The sequence below is a fragment of the Cuculus canorus genome, chromosome 1 (assembly GCF_017976375.1).
Source record: "Cuculus canorus isolate bCucCan1 chromosome 1, bCucCan1.pri, whole genome shotgun sequence".
In the NCBI taxonomy this organism is placed as follows: domain Eukaryota; kingdom Metazoa; phylum Chordata; class Aves; order Cuculiformes; family Cuculidae; genus Cuculus; species Cuculus canorus.
Genome location: NC_071401.1, coordinates 147,410,781 through 147,433,601, shown reverse-complemented (window position 1 = coordinate 147,433,601; position 22,821 = coordinate 147,410,781). Strand labels below are relative to the sequence as shown.

The window sequence follows — 22,821 nt, the reverse complement described above, 5'->3', positions numbered from 1 at the left end:
CTGTTAACCCAATGGCAGGGGAGGCCCCACTGCAGTGCTCGCTGCAGGGGAGTGGACTAGATGACATTCATGATCCTTCCCAATCCAAACTATTCTACAGTTCTATTCTATGACTACCACTGTGCCCAGGGATTTCCGGAGAAAAGCCATCTGCACCCTAAAAAGAACCCAAACCATGGGCTGATTCCAACCATGAGTAAATTGCTGCTAAAACTTTGGTTGCAATGCAGTCATTGATGTGCCTTCTTGGGGTGAGCACTGAGCCATATCTGAGCCTTATCTATCTCTTACTTGTATATGAATCTGTGGTTCGTTAGCCAGAAACCGAACTCTTGCAGGCAGCTCTGTCCTAGAAGTCAGCTGCCATCTCTGATGCTGCACAGGCTGGGCCTAAGTATGAACAAACAGATCAGAGTAGCATCCTGAAGGACGCATCTGTGCCCAACAGATTTAAATTCACAACCTTGCATATAAAAGCAAATTAGGTGCCACTGCTCCTGATAAATGGATCATCTGGCCCAGTGTGCTGCAAGAACATATTCCAGGAAGTCACCCTGGCAACATGCCTGGAAGATTTCCTAAAGCAGTGCGGCTGGCTCCCTGGGAGCTGCTGTGTGCTGCCTCACCTCTCCCTGCCTCTGCAGACACGCTCGGAGACTGCAGTTTAATGAACTTGGTGCAGCCGACACCACTTCAGAAACTATTGCTCATAGCGGGAAACTGCCCTCCATCCCCAGAGCATTTGGCCTTGGCTGTCAGCACAAGCTGAACTGCCACTGAGTTTCTACGAGCTTCCCACTACATTTTGATAAACTGAGGGTCAGAGGTGATGTAGCAGTTCACAGTGATGCCAGTTTCACAAATCAATAGGTAAGCAGATCAATATTCAGGTGCTTATCTGTATAATTTTTTTGCCCTTTAAAGGGGGGATGTATGAATGATTATGCCAGAACCTCCCTTTTTTTCAGAGCGGAGAAATTGCTCTGTGTTTTCAACCAAGTACATGTCTTCAACTGTACCTTAGCCAAAAGGCATCCTCCCACTACTGTTCTTTCCACCAAACCCATCTGACGGGCAAATATAACAGTAAGTACATTGCAGTCATTGTCTGCATTATGAATATTTAACTTCTTCCTATAGAACTGCTTGCACCCCAAGTAAGAAAGATAGTACCCTATGGCTTTACTCATTCTATGATCTACATACTGGCTTTTTGTTTACAAACAAAAGAAAATTCACTTCAAATTTAAGGGAAAAACTTCCGTTCCTCTACTTTCTACAAATCAAAACGGAATAAAGTCTAGCCTGGACCACTTAGGAATTCAGTGATTTAAAAACAAGTTGTCTTATCACTGTAAATATGACCAAAGCAGCGAGTCTACGTGACTTAACTGGAACGTTAATTCCATTCTGAGCTCTGCAAAATTGAGAATTTTATTGATCTAAGCAAGGCTGCTGCCAACTCTTATCACAACAGCAAGGTGCTGAGGAGAATGCTAGCCTTTGGCTCGCCCCTTTGCTCTCTGTGTTGCTTTGCATTGAGGAACCTCCCATGCGTGTGCAGTCACCCATATGCTTCCTCTCCTGCCGAAGGCAAGAGAGAAATCGCCAATAGCTCATGTGTTAATAAGCTTCATCTTGAAACTCTAATCTGATGTGATTCGCAGTTCAAGGGAGATGGCTATTTAAAGTATAGCCCACTTAATTCATACCGATATTCAGCTGCAGGCAGATCAGCATGGGTCACTACTCAGGATGTACCACCTCCTGCCAAGACTCCCTCCGTGTTCTGGCTACAGCACACAGCCACGTACTTTAGTGTTAAGTAGAGATCAGAACAGAGAAATAAATAAAACAGTAAAGATGTGTGTGTACATCAGCAAGACTGGTAAAAGCAGGGCCTCAGCTCCCATTAAGCTTGTAATGAAAACGGGATGTGGAAGAACGCCATCTGAATTAGCTTTTCTCATAACTGCACTTTGGAGAGAACAGTGTCTCTGTGCTTTTAAAGATGCCATGAGCCCTCTATAGAGAAAGATCAGAAGGATCAAGTGACACAAATTTGTTAAAAAATATTAATGTAGTAAAATTTGCTTGTGTCATGCAAAGACACCTAAAAAAAAGTCACTGTGCTTGGAAAAAGATCTGTGAACATCACTGCTAGTTCAAGCAGACTTCCTCATGGTTTTAGCATAGGCTGCCACTGCCAACTCGAGCTCAAACTCAAGTTGGGTTTATGTTTGTTCAAACAAAACATTAAAAGAACCAAAGACATCAGTTTTCTAGAAGCAGAGGGGATACAGCAGGAATGGTCACTCTTGGTTTGGGTCTGAGGTACTCGGAACTGAGTACTTACAACCAGTCGTCAACAAAAATGAAGACCCCACAGCGTTTGTGCTGCTACTGATAGAAATTAGGCGAGTATTTCCTCGGACCACATTTGTTTGCCTAGCAGTACAGGACCCTGCAAACTTTATTAGGGGAATGGTTTCAGACAGAGATCAAACAAAGTGTTGTCCTACGTGAATATTTTCAGGAAGTGAAGGAGCAAGTTCGCTGTGGTTCTGGCTGTGGACCTCAGAGAGAGAGAGAGGGAGAAGAAAAAAGAGAAAACCAAAGCAGTACCAGCTCCTTTGCTCGGATGATGGTCTGTAAACCACAAACTCAAAACACTTCAACCCAAACTCACAGAAGAGAGGGCAGACTGAAAAATGTAGCTGGTTTCAAGCAAATGTGATGGGTGACCTCAGCCCCCTTTCTGCACATCCAACTGCCAAATCCCTCCTAGCTTCTCCTTAGCTGCGATCACAGCTTTTTCCATTGCAAATTTGGGAACATCAAGAACAGGGTATGACGGCCTGAAATAAACAGAATACAAACAGAAGGGGCTCATGCAGGGATTGTGTTATTCATTTAATGAAAAACTCCATTTGTTCAGTCATAGCCGCTGAAGGTTGACAGACTGCTACAGATCCAGAACATCTGCCCAGATCACCACTAAAGAACACTGGATGGCCGCCAGAGGCTCTGGCAGCACGATGCTGATTTGTAAGAAACACTGTTCAAATCTGAACACACAAAATTTTTGTTTAGCAAAGAACTGGCTGTTTCAGGCTTCTGGGATGCCTGATATTTTCCCAATATTAAACTGGTTTTAAAAAAAAATTAAAGTAAGACAAGAAATTATATGGCAACAGATTCAAAGTGTGGTTTGCTTAAATTAATGACAGGTATGTGGAAAGATAATAATTATATTACATTTCAGTCTACTGCAAACAGTAAAAATATCAAAGGTCCCAAAATTCAGTCTGAATAATATATATTTACTAAACCCACTGCCCCTATCCTAACAGGCTAAGACATTGCATCTAACAAAATTACCCACCCAATATTTAAAGAAACAGCGATATGACTTAGAACAGCTCACTAAATATACAGAACTATATTATCTACGTAAAGTTTATTGCAAAACTGGGAAAGAGACAGCAGACTAGAAGTCTGCCTTCCATTTCAGATTTGTATCACTTGAACTCAAGTTTCATTCACTCACGCACACACACACACGCACCTGTACACAAAGTCGCTAACACAGTCGAGTTCCCACAGTCTCACAAGAAACCTTAAAACATTTCAGTAAAAAGTTAAAATGAGATCCTTTACCACAAGGACTATAAAATCCCGTCTCCCCCCCCCCCCTTCAATTTCTAAGTTTTGGATGCTAAAAACCATACATAAAAAGGAAGAGTTCTTTCAGTAGCACAAAGACTACCTTAAATATATCAAAGTCCATCTCAGGAGAGTTAATGCAACTGAAAAAACAAATGAAATGAAGACCTGTGTCACACACAGTCAGTGTTTTCATCAACAGTGCTGATAAGCTCTGAGGCTCTAAATGTAGTAGAGCATTGGTTGGTTTTGATTCACTTTTAATTCTGAAATTACATTTAAAAAAAACAGTTTTAGCAATTCTTTTGAGCTGCTTGGTTCATGAGGAAAAAGTCCCTTTCAAAAGTTCAATAAATATCCTGACATGTAAAGTCAGTTGAGGTCGTCATGCAAGACAAGTTACATCATCAAGACCAACTCAATCTTTATAATAAAGGCAACTTGCATTCAAAAATGAACTTTACCCTTACAATTTTATTCGAAGGGTAAACATGAATTAACCCAGCTGTTTACCTGAATTACAAAAGTAACGATTCAATATGAAAATAAGAAACTGTCTACAAATCTCTGACAGTAATAAATTGCAATATACAATGCATACAGGAGTTATACAGAGCAACAAACTCTTGTACAAAACAAAAATACTTTAATACCTTTAAAATCCAATTTTTTTTTTAAAATCATCATGAAAAAGATTTGAGTCAGAATTCACACCTTAATTAGTCAAGCCTTCTGGTAGCTACATTACAGCTATTTAATATACAAAGAGATAAATCTCTTCACCAGTCATTAAAACTGCCTCTTCGTTAGAGATTCACGGCTTTTCCATCTCGTGTTCCCAGATCCAAAGTTTTCTTCAAATCATGAGAATTGAATTTGTTGAACACCAGAGATCTAGAGAAAGAAAACGCAAGTTTACATTCAAACACACTTTTTCTGAAACCTCATCGCAGCTAAGCAGCCTTGAGTAGTCAGCACTGAAACATCACGACAGCCACCAAAGGACTAAAAAAAAAAAAATTCATTCTCATCTTTCATTACAGGGCAGTTGAATTAGCATTTGAATTTGAGCAGCAGAAGGGAAAGTAGGGGATGGGATACAGTACCTGTTGATATGATGTTGTATAGACCATAACATTCTGCTGTTGGCCGTCTGTTGTTATTAAGCCTGCTGGCAACTGGTTAGCTGAAAGGAAGAGCAGTTTAAAAAAGTTAGATGGGAACTGCACGATACACGGAGCCTTGTTTGATGTGTCTGTTGTCATTAAATAGTATTTAGTTATGGTCCGCTTGGGGGTTATGGAGCAGTTCCACTTCTGAGGGCTACCATCCCTCAGGGGCTACCATCCCACACTGCTTACAGTTGTGTCTGTTACTGTTACAAGTCAACAAACTTATTCCCATTGGCACTTAAGAAAAAAGATTCAAACTAACTCTGCATCAGATAACCTATAAGTAAGACTGCGCCTTGTTCTTCCCCTGTACCTATCGGAAGCAGAACATACGCAGCTGTGCACTGGTGAATTCAATATCCTGAGAAACCTGGGGAATTCAGTTTATTTTGTTTAGACATAAGGTTAGCATTTAAGCATGTATGTGCATGAGGGAGTCAATGAAAATATAGCACTGCTTTATAACACAGGATCCATCAGGGACTCCATAATACGGAAGCCACATGGAAGCAGCAGAGATAAACAGGCAGGCAATGACAAATAAGGCACTGCTAGTGGAAAAGTCATTGATAGGAAGCCAAAGACCTGATGTTACACTGGACAACTTCAGCACGCCCTGCACAGTACACACAGAGCTCTGACTTCTATAGAGTTGAGAGGAGGCCAACGAACAGAGTAAATAGTACAAATAGTACTTCTGAGATTTAGAGAGAGACAACACAAGGGGTGACACCAAGATAAACCCTTACAATAATGTGTACATTGAGCTCTTGTGACATCTAGAGTAGGTACGTTACAACTGCTACTTGGAAGTAAAGCAGCAAAACTCTTTTTTATGTTGTAAGTTACATCACTATAGTGGAACATTCTCAGCTAAGAAAGAAACTCATGGTGTTTTTTCTTCAGCATATCTTAAACTTCATGAACTTATAAATAAGAGGTATAACTCATAAAACATTTCTCAAAATGGTACATTCTGAACAGTTTTCATTTGAAAGCTGATGCTTGTGGGGGTTTTGTTGGGTCTTTAGTCACTGCCTCCCCGTCACTTTCAAATACTTTATTTGCAAGTTAAAGATGCATTAAGATTGTATTGATAAGCAGCTCTGTCAGGTCCACAATTTTACTGCCCTTCCACATGCACATTTCACATCCAGCAAAGTATAGTGCCAGGCCTCTGACCAGCCCCAGCATTAGACTAAGACAAAGAGCTAAGTGCTATGCCACAGTTACTACTGCTAGTCCCACAGAGAAACCATCATTCCAACTACTGCAATGTGCTTTTTTATGGACTTGCCTCTTTGCTCATACAAAACAAGATGCTAGACATAGACAGAAGCAGAAGTTTCCAACTCTATAGTCTCCCTCAACTCTTGAGCTGCAGCTTAAATGCCCGGAAACCAAAGCTTTCAGAACAATTTCTATATATTGATTTGAAAAGCTTCCAAAGTGGACAGAGTCCCAATAGCTGCAATCCAGAAACCATTTGCAACATACTGAATGTAAATAAGTTTGGCCTACAGTTGTGCTAGCATCTTATTGCTTCTGAACCAAGAGAGCGAGTATGGATAAGGGTTTACTATTTGCACTGCCTAATGATTAACTGTAAAATTAAAATAGTATTTTTTTTTTAAATAAAGCTTTCTGTAAGTTCACTGCAATACTGAGGTTTAGATTCTTAATGTCCAGCCATTTTTATGAGCTTGACTTCCAGGCTGAGAGACCGAAGAGTTTATATTGACTGACCAAAGTCATTATACTGGGAGCAAGGTGTGTTTCAGACCCTGAATAGCTCATTTCTGTCCTCAGGCTGTGAATTTCTGCTGGTTCAGTAGTTTACCAATGATTTTAAACAGAAGACTTATCAGCTACTTGAAAAAATAATCTTATCAGCAGGTATGACTAGGGCTTTAGCTCCTTATTTTTCTTGTATCAGCTTCAAGATGACCTTTAAAAGCCAAGATGAAGACCACACACAAAAATCCAGCATCAACAAAACCAATGCAAAGTCCTAACAAGAGTCATGCTTTAATTCACAACATAAGAAAAGTGACAGTGAATGCATATAACACTCCTTGCCCTACACCTTTCAATAGCCAAGTCTCTGCATTTTTTTTGAATATAAGAAATAGTCAGTGTTTTATATAGAAATGATGTTCTCTAGCTCGTTTGTCAAAGACTAGGTCTTCAAGTCATCAACTGCTGTTTAGCTTTCTTTGTCCTCAACAGTCTTGCGAACAGAACAAATGTGGCTTAAATACATGTCTACTGGGGAAAAAAAAAAAACCCAACACAGAAAAGAAGGAATTGTGCACCTTTCATTACCATATCTGTTAAAGTATAGAGATAAAAATACTGGCACTAATGTGTACATCTTCCACAGTTGATGTGAGCTATTATTTGTGTGTCATCACTACATTACTTCATTCTGACCATAAATTCCACTGACCAGGAGGGGTTTATCTGACCACAGGTTGTCCTCTAGACATCTCAAATGAAAATCTCAATGGATCACAGGTGTAACATGTGGCCAGTCTAGTCAACCAAGAATTCTGATGTCTAGAGGAACTGCTGTTTTTAGGAAAGGCATAGTAATAATACAATAAATTAAAACATGTTACTTACTAAATGCTTCCTCTGTGAGCTCTTCGCTTAGACCATCTCCAGTTGTAACTGTCCCCCCAATTCCCTTTTCTCCTTTCATTGCCTGGAGAGACGTTAAAAAAAAGAAAAAAAAAGAAAGACTTTGTGTTAAGAGCAGTTAAAGTATAGTTTACTTGAGATTGTTTCAAGATCCCAGAAGCCCTAGCCAAGGTTTGAAACTTGCAGAAGAGTCACTGGGATGCTCTACACTATTACTTAAGGCCACCTAAGAAAACAATCATAGAATCATAGAATTATCTGGGTTAGAAGGGACTCTAAAGATCACCGCCCACCAGGTCACTCGAGGCCCCATCCAACCTGGCCTTGAACACCTCCAGGGATGGGGCATCCACAGCTTCCCTGGGTAACCTGTTCCAGTACCTCATCATCTTCCTAATATCTAATCTAAATCTTCCCCCTTCCAATATAAAGCCATTCCCCCTTGTCCTAGCACTACATGCCCTCGCAAAAAGTCCCTCCCCAGCTTTCCCAGAGGCCCCCTTCAGATAACGGAATGCTGTTATGAGGTCTCCCCCAAGCCTTCTCTTCTCCAGACTGAACAACCCCAACTCTCTCAGCACAGGTGCTCCAGCCCTCTGCAACTGTTTGTTGTAGACTAAACACTAAGCTATGAAACAAATGTTTCACTCTATATAGTATCCCGAGGACAGAACTAGCTAGAATGGAGGTTCAAAACTGATGAGCAAAACCATCCACTACTCTGCTATCACAGCACACATACCTGCAAAAATGGCCACTTCAGAATGGAAGTCGTATAGACCCACTTCAGACCTCACCGGAAGTACTGAAACTACTTAGCTACTACTTGCATTTTTTAATTAAAGCACATACAACCCTTTGATGACACCTGCAACTACTACACAGAACTGGAAAAAGATAGCACACATTAGTACCCCTGTTACTCAGAAAATGACCTTCTGGTAAGGGGAAGCTTCAAGTGCTATGAGTTAATAAAATATCACTAGCAAGTCTGACCCCATTAATTAAAAATCCTTAAGTTTACAGAACAAATAAAGTCTGAAGAGCATCTTTATCTACAGCACTGTTAATTTAGACATACCTGCCTCACTCATGCCAGAAAAATCAAGCAGCCATACCAACAAAGATCTACATTTAAAAAACCCAAACACAATAATTCGCTTTGAGTTCTTTTCCCAGGATTATTTTAACCCTGAACAACTTCATTCAGGACTATGAGAAAAAGTGGTCACTGGATAAAAATACTTCTGATTTGTCTGGTTAAATCTGGTATTCTGAGGTAAAAGAACACCAAAGTAAAGAAGCAGGCAAGCGTAATTCTGTTTGTCTCTAGACAGGAGGCAGGGGAATGAGGGAGCAGAACAAAAATCCCAAGCAGTAGCAGCTTCTTTTTGAAAAAGTCTAAATTGCTTGGGGCGGGGTGGGGGGGAAGTCACTTTCTACTAGAGAAGAGGTAAGTTAAACTGCTTGGATCACATGCCTAGCATGTGCCAGCTATTAAAAACTAAAAGAAAGACATTAAAAAAAAAAAAACTGAAGCAGGTGAAATGATTCACATGGAAGGCTGACATAAAAAACCCGAAGTTTTTCTTTGGCAGATCTGAAGCCCAGACAAACAACAGGCATTAGGCCACTTCCTCAGAGGATGCAGTCTAGTACAGTTTTATTGACTGAACTCAAAGATTGAATTAAGTATTCTTAATAGGCACCTTTAAAGAACAAAGTGACTTGCTACCAAACAATATATTAGAGAGCTTATTCAGTTGAAAGCTTTAACTACTATGAATCAGCAAGTATTATCAAAATGCTTACTTACTCTTTTTCCTCTTGATATCCTCTGGAATGCTTTTAAATATTACATTAACCCCTGACAATAGCTGTGAGATACTGTGCAAGTTATCCATTATACAATTACAATGACAGGGAGCTAAGGATAAACACAACCGGTTAAATATATGAGGAAATACTGAAGTGTATACTAACCTCTCTGAATTTTTGGAGGTATAACTTCAAAGGTTCAACATAGCTATCAAACCCCAGGGTAGACATGGCAAAGAGAATATCCTCTCCATTGATGGTCTTTCTTTTCTCTTGGTGACACCTCTCACTTGCTTCTGACGTTATAAAGCTGATGAATTCACTTACACACTCTTGCACACATTCCTTTGCATCCTTAGCAATCTAGTAAGGAAAAGGTATCAAAAAATGATTGATCAAGACACAAGATGATTAAAAAAACCCCACCAAAACATCACTAGATAAAGGAAACATCCAAAAACTCAATGATAATACTCATTCAGGCAATACCCATATGTGAGGGAACCCTTGGATGTCATCATTGCTCCGTGTAAGGTTAAAATCATATTGCAGCTCTGCTAGGTGTTACTATTTCAAGCAGCACAGCCAATTCCCAGGATCTCCCAAAATCATAACTATGTTCTGAACACGCTTTTAAATACAGATGCATCTCAATTTCACTCACTTTGCTTACCTATGCCTCCTCTTTAAATCCGTTCAATACAACGTCTTAGACCACTCTACACCTTCCTTTTAATAGGCCCAGCAGCTCCAGCCCCACAAGTATGGCAATGATAAGTATTTTTTACTCTGACCAGATTCAGGGACTACAATATATGCCTAGCAACACGACTCTCTAATGCTTTAATATTCTGCTCTAAGTTTTCCCAATGAAAACTCAAATGAAGAAACATATGCCCCTGGCAAGAATGAAATAAGTAAATTTGATTATGGTTTTCAGCTGGACAAAAGTAATCTACCTGACTTAAGACAACAGCAAGCATTACTCATTATTTGGGAAGCTGACAGTAGCCAACTGAAAGACTACAATAATTAAGATTGTTCACAAGAGAAGAACCTATTTGTACTTGAAAAAAAATAATGAAACAGCAACCGTATGTAGAATCTTCACTAGTTTCTCTGATATTTTCAGACACATGGGGCAAGATTTTCAGAAGTTCCCAGCCAGCAGCTTCCCCTGCAGTTTTTCATATAAACCTCCTTGATTTCTTAAGATAACTTGACATCCCATATGTTAAATTCTTGAGAAAAATCTCATCTTGATCACTGAAAATTTATGACAATATGGACTAGGGAAGAGATTTTCACAGCAATGATATAAATGTAATACTCAAATCTCCAGAAAGCCCTGAACACTTATGCAAGCACAAGCAGATGCAAGTAAATTACGTCTTGCTTCTATTTTGAGTGATTTCAAAAAAAAAAAGATACCAGCTTTAGCTAGAGGAAATGTTACTGGGGCAGGAATTGTAGTGGAATACAATAGAGAAACAGCAAATAACAGGAGCCCTGAAAAGGTTTAAGATGACCAAGTAGAATGGTCAAATGCTTATACAATCGCAAGAATTGTATAATCCACCAGAATGGATTAAAACGTCTACTCTCAGAATTAAGAAATAAAATAAGTCTTTCAGTATCTGGCCTTACCGGTTACGTGGTATAAGGCAGACTTCTTAGGTCATTTGGGTAGTTGGACAGGTAAAGATTCAGGCAACGGAAGACTAATCAGGATGAGGAATGGCATCCAAAATGGTTCACTATTCAAAATGTTATACATTGAAAATATTCTTACTGATAGAGGATCATCACCAAGCCTGACCCGTTACGGCAATTTCGGAGAACATATCTTAGAAAAACAAAGCTATCAAAAGCCCTGTGAAGAGCACTGTTGTGGATACTCCAGTTACAGCAGTTACTAAAAGCTTTCAGAAGCCTAAGGTTTTTGTTGTTTTGTTTTGTTTAAAAAAAGGCTTTTCTCCAATAAACCAGGATCATTTGGAAAAAGGTATTGTTCTACCAGCTCAAGGTCAGAGGAAGGAATAAAACTCATTAACGTGGCTTCTTTACTAGACAGGGGTCTTACCTTTCCTGTTTGGGGTATGGCATTTTTCATTATCCTTGCTACATTTGCAATTGGAAGATATATATCTTGTTCTCTAAAACTCTCTTTTGAGCCATTTGTATCTTCGTGATCATTCATACTGTCCTCTGTGTCTAATGAAATAAAGAAAAGTTAACAGAAATCGTATTTGATAGACAGCAGGCAATAATTAAGTCAAGTTTAAAACCCTGCTCTGAAGGATGAAGAACTTTTGAAAATCCTGTGTATTAACGCTGTAGAAATAACTTATAAAATAGATGTAACACCAGGGTACCCTTATGAGAGTTGAATATGATCTTTATATTATGAACATTAAGAAACTTATGTAGGCTGCTGAACACCAAGCACTCTTAACGTCATGTCAAAATACAAACCATTTCCTAGGACATCAATTTTTTTGTCATCACTCTGAAGGACTCAGTGTCAACATTGAAAAATCCACCCCCCACCTTCAGACTGCAGAAAAAATGTTTTATACAGTGAGGCATTATGGATACAAACAATTGCAGATTCTTAGCTTGAGAGGAGATAGCAGAGAACTATACAAGAACTCAAAGGAAAGAGAGATAGTATACACCCAGAGTAAAATGTTACATTTACTGTAAAATTTCTTACCCTCATGAGGCTGTATCACATAGTGGCTGCCACCCATGTAATCTCCAGCAATTCCTAACTGAGAAGCATCCGTTGTGGAGCTATCACCATCCATCTATAAAAAGAAGAAAACCTGTCAAGTACATTTGTTATACCATTAAGCGCAGCTACTGCTGAAAAAAAGCATTTTAATCAACTTATACTCTATATAAATGAGTGTCTTAGTTCTAACTATTTTGTCACTTGAGAATAGCATCCACTCTCTTGCTATTGAGCTTTACTGACAGTGGAAATAGTGCAACTTTTGTGAAGCTCCCCAAAAATTCATCTGGAGGCACAGGCTGCACACAGAAACATTTGGTTTCCATTGCAGCACATGGATAGCAATCATGCGTTATGCCCATGAAAGTCTGACCAGAACAAGGTAAGGAATCGCTTTCTCTGAGCAACCCTCCAAACCCAACACCAACCCACTGTTCACTGAATGCTTTAACTACAATTGTTACACAGAGGGCATCCTTCACTCACCTCTACTCTCCACCCAAACAGCTTTTGTCAAGACCACTGACAAACTTCTCAGGCCCAGCTCTGCATCCTCATCCTCCCCAAGGCACCAGTCACTCCTAGATGCCTTTCAAGTCATGCTTTCCTTTGCTTTCCCTGATCCTCTGGGCATCCTTCACTGCTTCTATCAAAATATTCTTATGTGGTGGCCAACAAGAATTCTTCTGCTTTGGGCTTTAGAGATGGGGTGACAAGAGTAATTTGAAAGCCAGGAGAAAGAGATAAGCCAAAAAAAGCCAGCACTTCCCTCCCTGGCTAGGGACCTTTGTCCCAGGAGGCACTGGCCACATTTCAGATGGAGCAGTCTGGGAGAAGCCTGCCCTTCCTGCCTTCCCCCTTTCAACGAGGCAAAACTACTAAGACCACCAGCAGCCACTTGCTGATAAGTCTTAAACGTTTGCCAGAAAACCTACTTTGTGAACAAGTAAATGGGTCTTATAGTGCTGCTCCAAACAAAGGCTGTGGTCCAGAAGCTCCTCAGCAGCCTGCTGTCTCACCGCTCAGAGACATGGCATGTACTGTACCTCCTTGTTCTGCAGAGATGAAGAGGTGAAGATGCTTCCTACATGCCTTGGAAGTTTGCACCTCCTCAGTGAGAACTTGCCACAACAGCAACCTAACACACCACTGCCTTCTGCGCCCACCATACACAACACATATACACACAGAATATGTGCTTTCTTGCAACAGCAAATGCTCCAGCCCACGTAACCTGTTACCATATCACGTTTTGCCTTTTTACAGGAATAACAAGTTTCCTTAAGCACTATCACCAAGTGCTCCGTAGAAAGCTCTGACCTATCTAGAATCACGGCAGACAACAGTTTCACTTCCAAAAGCGGCTATTTCAGCAGTGCCAAACCAAAGTTTCAATTCAAGTCCTCTGCTTTCTAAAACTTTTGGACAACCTTGACTTCCTTCCAGCTGCAAGGGTCTTGAAAATTAGCATATTAAAAATAAACTTTTGCAGAACAGTAAGCTCCCATACTTTCAAAATGGTAAGGTTGTATTTTTGCAGTCATGTGCTTTAACAAAGCTTCTGTTGCAGACAGGAAACAATACAAAAATTAGGGAAGGAGAAGGGGTTCCAGCATATGCAAACTCAACACTGGCATACAAATCCTAAGATTTTTTTTTTCCACTCATTTATAAACACAGCACTAAATTCGCCTTTGCCTCAAATTTTCTTGGCTATGTTTAACATCAAATAGTTTTGTTAGCATTTGCTTATTTAGCTGTTCGCTGGAAAACCGTCTCTTCCATTCCCATTCTATACTTCATTCAGTCACTTCTCTGGATCAGCACTGCCTATACTCCCCGCTTCCCACCCCAGCTGTTTCCAGTCTGAGCAGCCTGCCTTCCTAGCAAGCTGTGCACACAGCCCCACGGAAGACAGAACCCGACTCAGTTCCCTCACTGACCTACACCAGCTGTGCAGGTACCAGAGTGTATGGAAAACAACCTCTGAGCCAAAGGGATGCATGGTCATTGCTGATTAGACCATGCAGCTCCCTTCTTCCAGAAGCATTAGCATGAAGAGGGCGGGAGAAGCAATCATGTGCTATTTTTATACCTACCGAGAAATATGAGCAATTTAACCTCTGTAATCTGTGCTCTGCCTTTGGCCACAGGGCTGAGGTTTGCTTTCAAACCTTTAGGCAGCATCTGGCGCTACGCTTGGCCAAAGATGCACATGTAACCTGAACACTGCTCACATTCAACGCAATACTGCAACAGCTGGAGAGAGCCTTAGGAGCTGTTTAAGAGAAAAAAAACTCTACCTCTTCTTCATTGTACAGAATATTACATGCACTGCTTCTTTTAAAGCACTTCTGGTCCCTTTTGATGGGCTTCTGTAAAACAGTTTCTCTTCTCAACGGAGCAGGAGCTCTGCACAACAGAAGGGCAGCATTTTAAGCATTAGCCTTCCATGTGCCAACTTTCACATAAATTCGCGTAGTCTGCATTTTGCAGACTCTTTGTTGGGAGATTTAACTTTGCTTTTCAATTTTCCAAAGGGTCTGCAGTTTGCTTACTCAGCTTACTACAATGACAACGCAAGGATATCACAATCCTGCACACCAAGATCACCAAAACCGACATCATCCGTCATTTAGAGAGTTGTGTCCCTCTTTTCCTTCTGCAATTTGAAGCAATAAACATCTGCAGCCTGGTAAATCCCAAATGCTACCTCTAAAATTGAGTTGGGATTTTCTGGCAGTCTCATTCTCAGTTTCAGCTCTTTGATCTCTACTAGAATTTAATTCAGAACCAGGGTCTCTACAAACTTTAGGTACTAATTTTACTCAGCCACAGTACTATTTTAAATGCCTTGATGTTTCCTCCCTCCCTTTTTTCAGTCTTCTATGAAACATTATCTTCTAAAATGTTTCCTTCTTTTAGGATTGAAATATTCTTTAATATCTCTACAGTGATGTGATAATCCACTTGTTTCTGATCACTTGTCCTGCAGGCTATCCCATCTGAATCTTTACTGCCTAGATCCAGCAATATTAGTTAAGAAACCATCTTGCTTTCACTAGCCCAGGGTCACCTTCAAAAGGCAGTTTCTGCTTGAATCTCTTTTAAACCTCTGCTGCGTCTTTAGACAGTTTTGGCCATTTAGACTAATGCATCCTCTAGGTACTATCTTTTGCTTTCATTCTTATCTGTGTGCACATTTCCGCATCTACTTACGCTATGTATTATTTCACAATTAGTGAGAATTTGAGTGGAAGCTTATCAACATTATGAATCAAAATAGCGATTGGCAAAATTGACAGGAAAAGGCTTGCAAAAGAAAAAAAGCAGATCTATCTCAGACAAAGAAAACCGACACTGGCAACTTAGCATCAACTGAAATTACTTCTGTATTATTTTGAGAAAGATCTTTAGCTATTGGGACAACCTTAGGACAGAGGATTACAGACAACGTAACACCTTTTGCATGATGCTTAGCATAACCAGGTCCTAATCCAGGATCAGAACACAATTCAGGTTGGAAGGGGCCTCTGGAGGTCTTTAATTCAACCCCTGCTCAAAGCACGGTCAGCTCCAAGCTCAGAGCAGGTTGCTCAGGGCTTTGTCTTGAGCAGCCCTGTCTTGAAGGCCTCCACAGATGGAACCTGCCCAGCTGCTCCAGGAACCTCTTCCAGTGCTTGGCTGGCCTTGTGCTGAGGAAAGGAGTGGCGCCTCTACAAACTACTAATCCAAATAAGTTTGATGGAAGAATTTCAGTCAGTTTTAATTTTGTCATTTAATTTTAATCTAGATCTAGGTATCTGAATAGAGAAACTGTAATTAATACATAATCTAGTCACTCTACTAGGATTTCTTTGAGCTCTCTGGATGACATAAACATGACTGCTGACAAAAGCGGCCACTGCTATCCTAGTCGTCTCATAATACACATATAACTGTGTTCATTAAGTTTTTAATTTCAGATATGCAAAACAAGTCAAACACTACATATCTGATGGTCAGCTCAGCACAAGTCCTGTTATACACACACAAAACAACACAATGCTCAAAAAATTAGAAAACACTTCTCAATACACTGTTGCTAATGAATCCCCCCCTTCAAACAAACAAACAAAAGACAGGAAACAAAATAGATTTTCAGTGTCCCTGAAGTTATTATAAAAAGGCAGCAATCCAATGTAGCACAGAAACAACACCCTGCCTGCAATAACTGCAGTCACTGGGAGACTAAAAGGACAACAATTCTTAACACTGGAAGGTTTAAGAGGAAGAGCTACTTCTTTGCATGGAAGTAGATGCTCAATTTCATCAACAGGCAGAATTCTGGAAGATCCAATCCTAAAAAGTTCAGATAGGCAAAAACTCTCTTCTCGGATTTTGCTTTGGCCCCTAGAGCTGTTACAACTCTCTTCTCAGAAAAGTACCTATTTGTAGACTATATAGTCCGTCCGCGTAACAATTTCAGCATGCAGACACTACAATATCAGTGTCTCCTACACCTGTGCAGCTACCACATCACGAGGCAGGAGGGCTTCATCGGTCTAGTAGCACGCATTGCACACTTCTGCAAGAACCACTTAGCTACGTGTTTTACCTTACCCTTAGCCTTCAGCACAAGGAAAACACTGAAGCTCCTCCATGCATACACATAATGACTGAACAAAGACTACAAGCTAAGCATATCAGAAGTGACATTTCAGTCTCTAAAGTGACCAGGCCAGTATCCTTTGTTTACCAAGGACCAAGAAGAAAAAACAAGTAAGTACAAAACACAATCCAAACATTCAGTGATACACTGCAAAAAGCATGAATGCAGAATGCAGCAGCACAAAGACTTCTGATAGTGGTTTTCAGTTTGTTTTTTTCTCTCTCTAATGAAAAAGAACATTACTAGGAATATCCAAATTCATTGATTTAGGGAAATTAACGTGAGAAATATGTTAAAAGAGAAATATTTCAGATCAAGACATTGAAGAAAATTCAGTGGTAAGATGCAAGTGAATGAACAGGCATGTTTATACTGACATCTGGTAGAAAATCTTCTGGAGGATGCTTAAAAAAAATATGCTCCCATCAGCTGTCCACAACTTGGACTGTTTCTAGAATACACCTATACCACACTGAATTAATAAAACTGCAGTTATCTCAAATTAAATCTTGCATCCTGCTTAATCTTAAGAGCTCTCTTAAGAGAGTAGTATCAGTGGCTCAGCTAAATGACAACTAAAGAGGAATGCAAGCTCCGACCTGCTAGGACTGAGGAGAGGAAGGGTCTAAAACTTAAACTCAGTCTAAAAGGAAAAAACAGAATCAAGAAACGAGATTTTATCTTCAGAATGGGAAGTTATCTGGCAATGATCTGCAAAACTAGTGCTTCGATGGGAAACCAAAGGCCTCTTCGTGACTTAAGTACTTCACATAGGATTTACATACTCCACGTCTGCCAAAACTGCTGCCCAGCAAGAGGGACAGCAGAAAATAATATGCAATGAACTGAAGTACTTGGTACCCTACCCACACAGTTGTTCCTGCCACAGAAGCAGGATAGAAATGTTAACTAAAGCTGCAGGTAGTAACCAGATCAGTCATCGTACATTAATTTTGCACCACACCTTATCACAAGGGATGTAATGCAGTAACACAGTACGTAACAGCATAGACAATGAAGTTTTATTTGAGCTTCCTGCACCCTTACTTGATGCTCCTAAACAGAAATACAAAAAGAATTTTTAATTGAAAATACAATTTTAATTTCTTTTTTTTCCCAATGACTTCTGGAGAACCTAATTTCCCACCAAATTCTCACCTGGCAGCAAAGCAGTGTCTTGTCAGCAGGAAACACCAACTGATAAATGCATTCAGGGGACACAGGACATCATTCCAGCAGATCCATAAAAATGTAATGTTAAAACCCCTTAGAACGTGCCTGGAACACAAACAGATGCTGCACTGTCTCTCTCCATCTCGAGCGCCTCTAAGCTCCCACATTCTATTTTCCCCCACAGCAGAACCCCATTAGGAGAAGTCAGCTGATGCCGAGAGGACCTGACAGCATCACTAAGGCTTGTTACCATCTCGGCTGTACCAGGCTCCTTCCCTTGGACCTCTCCCTTTTGAAATCCAAAAGGGTCTTCTTCACTCTTCCACCTTCCCCCTCCATCTACCAGTATTGTCAACTTAACAGTACATCTTACAAGCCCTGATATCGCTGGCCACAAGTGCCATCTACATGGATCCAGCTGTGCCAGAGTATGCAGTAGCTTCTTACTAGGCTGGCTAACTGTTCACTAGCATGGTTATCTGCACTGTATATGGGCAAACTAACAATGCACACATTTTTACATGAAGTAGGAGTGCACCAGTGATACAGAGCAAGCAGGAGAAAATGAGTTTCCATGTCTTCTCTTTTTTAGCAGTAAAAGTGAAGCTGGAGGGAAAAAAATGAGATGAATTGATGAAGGGAAGCAGTTTTGTTGCTTTTGCAGAAGCTGGAAGAGGACAGCTGTGATGAACAGACGGCACCAGCACCTCCTCCCTCCTGCAATACCAACTGAAAGCCCCATGTTACCTCTTCATATTACGTTTTTGATGCTTTACTAACATTTTTTGGGGGGAGTGAAAAACTAGGCCTATCTGTTTATTAATGTAGAAACCCATAAAACCTGCCTTTTTCCTTTATAACTGTGACAACATTTTTAAGTTGGTTACTTTCTGCCTTCACTGTGGTAGCACGCCAAGTGCAAATCTTTCTCTGAGGCAACAGGGCAAGTAATAGTTTGACAAAGGTAGTTCAAGACCAGGCCATTATTTTCAGTTAAAATTAACCAATTTGCTGATTTATTCTACTGATGTTATTTACACGTTGTTAAGTATGTGCATATAGTCATGTTTTGCACTTTACAAGCAACCTGCCAGTAAAACATCAGTTGCCAAGTACCCTGTTTCTCTAAAATACTACTACAAAACTCAATACTATAAAGTCAGTTTCTTTCCAAGTAAAATTTTAAAGGTAAGGAGACATTAGGGATTTGCATTTGAAAGCACTACAGGAAGAATCTTGCAAGCCCTTCTGAAATGTTGACAAAGTTATCTGACTTCAAAAATTTCATAGTATTTAAAATTTCATATCTTCACAGTATCTTGAACAATCTTTTTCACTCAATTTCTGTACACTGCCTCCCTTCATGTAATTATTACCACACACAAGAGGTTATCTATTAAACTTTTAACTGCTGTAACTGTCAAATATTAAAGTCTGAGGAGTAATAGCCAAGTATTCCCAACTTCTTTCAAATACAACTTCACAGCTGTAAAGGCTAGTAGCCAAGACCATATATAATCAGTCGCTCAATGCAGAGCATTAGCAACTTTCACAGACTTCATAAATAATGTTTCAGATTAAACCATTCTGGGTCTCCCACAGAATTACAAATGGAGCCTCCCTTAATGTTATAACTGTCATGCCATAGGCAAAGGAAAAAAAAAGTAATCACTAAGCTCATTGTTTAGGAAAACTATGCTAATGATTATGCATAACCACTTAACTATTCCTGCAAGCCAATTAAAGCCAGACTGTGAATAATGCCCAAAGCAGCTCCTTCCATTTTGCTTTTTGCTACTAATTTGCCTGAGCTTCTTTTGAGAAGGCTACAATATTTTTTTTTTATCAACAATAACTTCCATTTACCAGGAAGACAGGCAAAGGTTACACGTGAGAGAGCACATTCTAGGAAGGAAATCCAGATTTCCACATCCCTCACTGCCTAGAAGTGTTCGAGTCACTGTTATAAATTATTTTGCCCTCTGAAAAGCAATTCAAGCACACTAGATAGCTTTCACTTAACAGTTCTTTGCAGAACAAAATCTTTTTGGTTTAAGCCTCGAAGAACCATGGCTGGCACGGAGAAGTATGCCTGAGAATAATTGCCAAAATACAAAAGTTGTGTAGAGTGGAGAACGGCAGAGCCCCATCTCTCTCCTACCTGTCATGTTACAGGACAAGCCGTCGATGCTGCTTGGCTGTGCCACCCAATCAATCTCACTCTCTCATTTCACCTCCTTCAACTGTGCAACAGCTGCCAGCGCAGGGGCATGGGGGGCAAACCTTCCCATCTACACAAATAGCCTCCAAGTCTTCCTTGCACTTAGCTCGCCTCTGTTCCAAGACACCTCATGTATCGTGACTCCTTGTTTTCCAATCAAATAAGGCAACGCGTTCCCAGTTATACAGCATCTTTATTGTAAATTGCCTTGGCTGCAGTTTCCATGCTGGACCGGGTAAACTCCCATACATGTGAGCAGGAGAGGTTGCACACCTGTACCTGCCTGCTGCCTGGGAGCTTTTAGCCAGAGCCCTCCTGTAGATTTGGGACAACACTCCTGCACGCCACTGCCTTGTATCCCTCCCCACAAAGTGCCATGCCCAGACTCAGCCGCCCACACCATAACCTGGACACTCTCATTGAATCGTTTGGTTGGAAAAGACCTTTGAGATCAAGTTCAACTGTACCCGTCCACTACTAAACCTCAGCACCTTCCTCTGCACATTTTTTAAACAGCTCCAGGGAAGTTGACTCAACCTCTCCCCTAGGCAGCTTTTTCCATTGCCTGATAACCCTTTCGGTGAAGAACTTTTTCCTGATGTCTAAACTGAACCTCCCCTAGTGCAACTTGAGGCCATTCCCTCTCATCCTATCACCGGTCATTTGGGAGAACAGACCACCACCCACCTTGCCACAACCTCCTTTGAGGTAGTTATAGACAGTGACAAATAAGGGGTCCCCTCAGTCTCCTTTTTACTAGACTAAAGAACTCCAGTTCCCTCACCTGCTCCTCATAGGACTTGTTCTCCAGCCCCCTTGATGAGCTTCATTGCCCTTCTCTGCACACACGCCAGCACTTCAATGTCCTTGGAGTGAGCAGCCCAAAACCAAACACAGCATTCGAGGTGAGCTCTACACTCCTTATCCCGGCAAAACACCGCCGGGCCTTCCAGGAAATTTCAGTCTCAGCAGAAACACCGGTGGCGAGGGCCAGCTTGAGACCAGGGCCCCTCATTCCCACGGCAAGGGGAGGGGGCTCTGTGGGCTGCAGCGCTGCACAGGCCAAGACAAAAGGGAACAGAGACAGCCCCCCACACCCATGCACGTCGAAAGGCGCGGCCACCACAAAGCCACGTCCCCCCATCACTCACAGAATCACAGAATGGTTTGGGTTGGAAGGAACCTTAAACATCATCCAGTTCCAACTCCCTGCTCTGGGCAGGAACACCTCCCACTAGATCAGGCTGCCCAAGGCCCCATCCAACCTTCAACATTTCCATGGATGGGGCAGCCACAACTTCCCTGGGCAACCTGCACCAGTGCCTCACCACCCACATCGTGAAGACTTTCTTCCTAATGTCTAATTTAAATCTTCCCCCTTCCAATCTACAGCCATTCCCCATCAACCTATCACTACATGCCCTTGTAAATAGTCCGTCCCGAGCTGCCCTGTAGCCCCTTCAGGTACTGGAAAGTCGCTATAAGGTCTCCCAAGAGCATTCTTTTCTCCAGGCTGAACAACCCCAACTCTTTCAACCTGTCCTAAAAGCAGAGCTGCTCCTGCCCTCTGACCGGGTCATTTCGTGGCCTCCTCTGGACCCATTCCAACAGCTCCATGTCCTAATGCTGGGGAACCCAGAATTGGCTACAGGATATACCTGGGAAGGCCACTCTATCCACACACCGCACTTCCCAGGCTTTCTTTCCCCACATCCCCAGGAAAACGCTGCGCCCGGTCCCCTTCCGACCCCACTAGCCCTGCGCCCCGCGGGGTCACCAGTCACCCGGGGGCAGCGGCCTAGGCCGCAAAATGGAGCCGGGGCGGGCACCTCCTCGCACGGCGGGAAGGCGGCGGGGGGGGGCTCACCAGGCGCCCCGGTACCCCAAATAAGACACAAACACCCACCGGCCGCACAGAGCGAGGCGCGGGCCGGGAGCGCTGCCCTCCTCCCGCTCCCTCAAGAGTGAGGCGCGCCGCTTCCCCCGGGCTCACAACGCGGGGCGCTCGCACCCCGCTCCCCCCGCACCGGCTGCACGGAGCGAGGCCCCCCGCTCCCCCCCAACACGCCTGCACAGAGCGAGGCGCGGGCCCGGCGCGCGGCCCCTCAGCCGCCTGCATTGAGCGAGGCGCGAGGCTCCCCAGCCGCACGAAACCAGGCGCCGAGGCCCGCGCTCCCCGCCTCACCCCTCCGAGGCCCCCGCCTGCACAGAGCGAGGCGCGGCTACCCCGGACCCCCCCCACCACAACCCCGGCCGCACAAAGCGAGGCGCGGGCCGGGGGCGCGTCCCCACTCTGCCCTTCCCCCCCGACCCCGGCTCCCCCTGGTGCGCGCTCGCCCCCCTCCCCAGCTCCGGCTCTCGCGGCCGCACAAAGCGAGGCGCGGGCCCGGTCGCCGCCGCCACCACCGCCCCCCACTTCCTGGTCCCCTCAGCGGCGTCGCGGCGGCAGCGCCGGGGCCCGTGGAGGGAGACGGACATTTCATTCGAGCCTGCAGTAGAACCGGTTACCAATCATTGGCCGGAGCCAGGCACAAACCTCCAGTGCGGCCCTGGTTGGCTCCCTCCGCAAATCGGCTGTTTGGTTGGACAGAAAATGGCTGCGAAGGAACCAGTCCCAGCGCGGAGCCCCGCTTCCCGCAGCCCGGCCGCCCTCCCTCCGCGCCGCCTACCCCGCCGCGCGCCGCGGCTCTTCCGCCCAGCGCGCACCCTCCCCACCCCCCGCGCGCCGCCCGCCGCCCTT

At 42.7% G+C, this 22,821-nt stretch overlaps 1 protein-coding gene across 6 annotated transcripts; it reads right to left on the bottom strand.

The window, feature by feature from the left end:
* Positions 1-3,716: 3,716 nt before the first annotated feature.
* On the bottom strand, positions 3,717-22,743 carry NFYB (nuclear transcription factor Y subunit beta). Of its 6 annotated transcripts, none has more exons than XM_054066136.1 (8): positions 22,618-22,743; positions 17,846-17,965; positions 12,016-12,109; positions 11,383-11,513; positions 9,465-9,662; positions 7,464-7,545; positions 4,773-4,852; positions 3,718-4,560 (listed from the first exon to the last, which is right to left on the bottom strand). In XM_054066136.1, the coding sequence occupies exons 3-8, from the start codon at positions 12,107-12,109 to the stop codon at positions 4,528-4,530; spliced, it is 618 nt and encodes a 205-aa protein (XP_053922111.1). In that variant the 5' UTR covers positions 17,846-17,965; positions 22,618-22,743; the 3' UTR covers positions 3,718-4,527. The 6 variants fall into 6 exon arrangements, with proteins under 6 accessions (XP_053922173.1, XP_053922244.1, XP_053922111.1 ...); XM_054066004.1 differs by lacking the exon at positions 22,618-22,743 and adding an exon at positions 20,022-22,095; XM_054066063.1 differs by lacking the exon at positions 22,618-22,743 and adding an exon at positions 20,866-22,095.
* Positions 22,744-22,821: the final 78 nt, after the last annotated feature.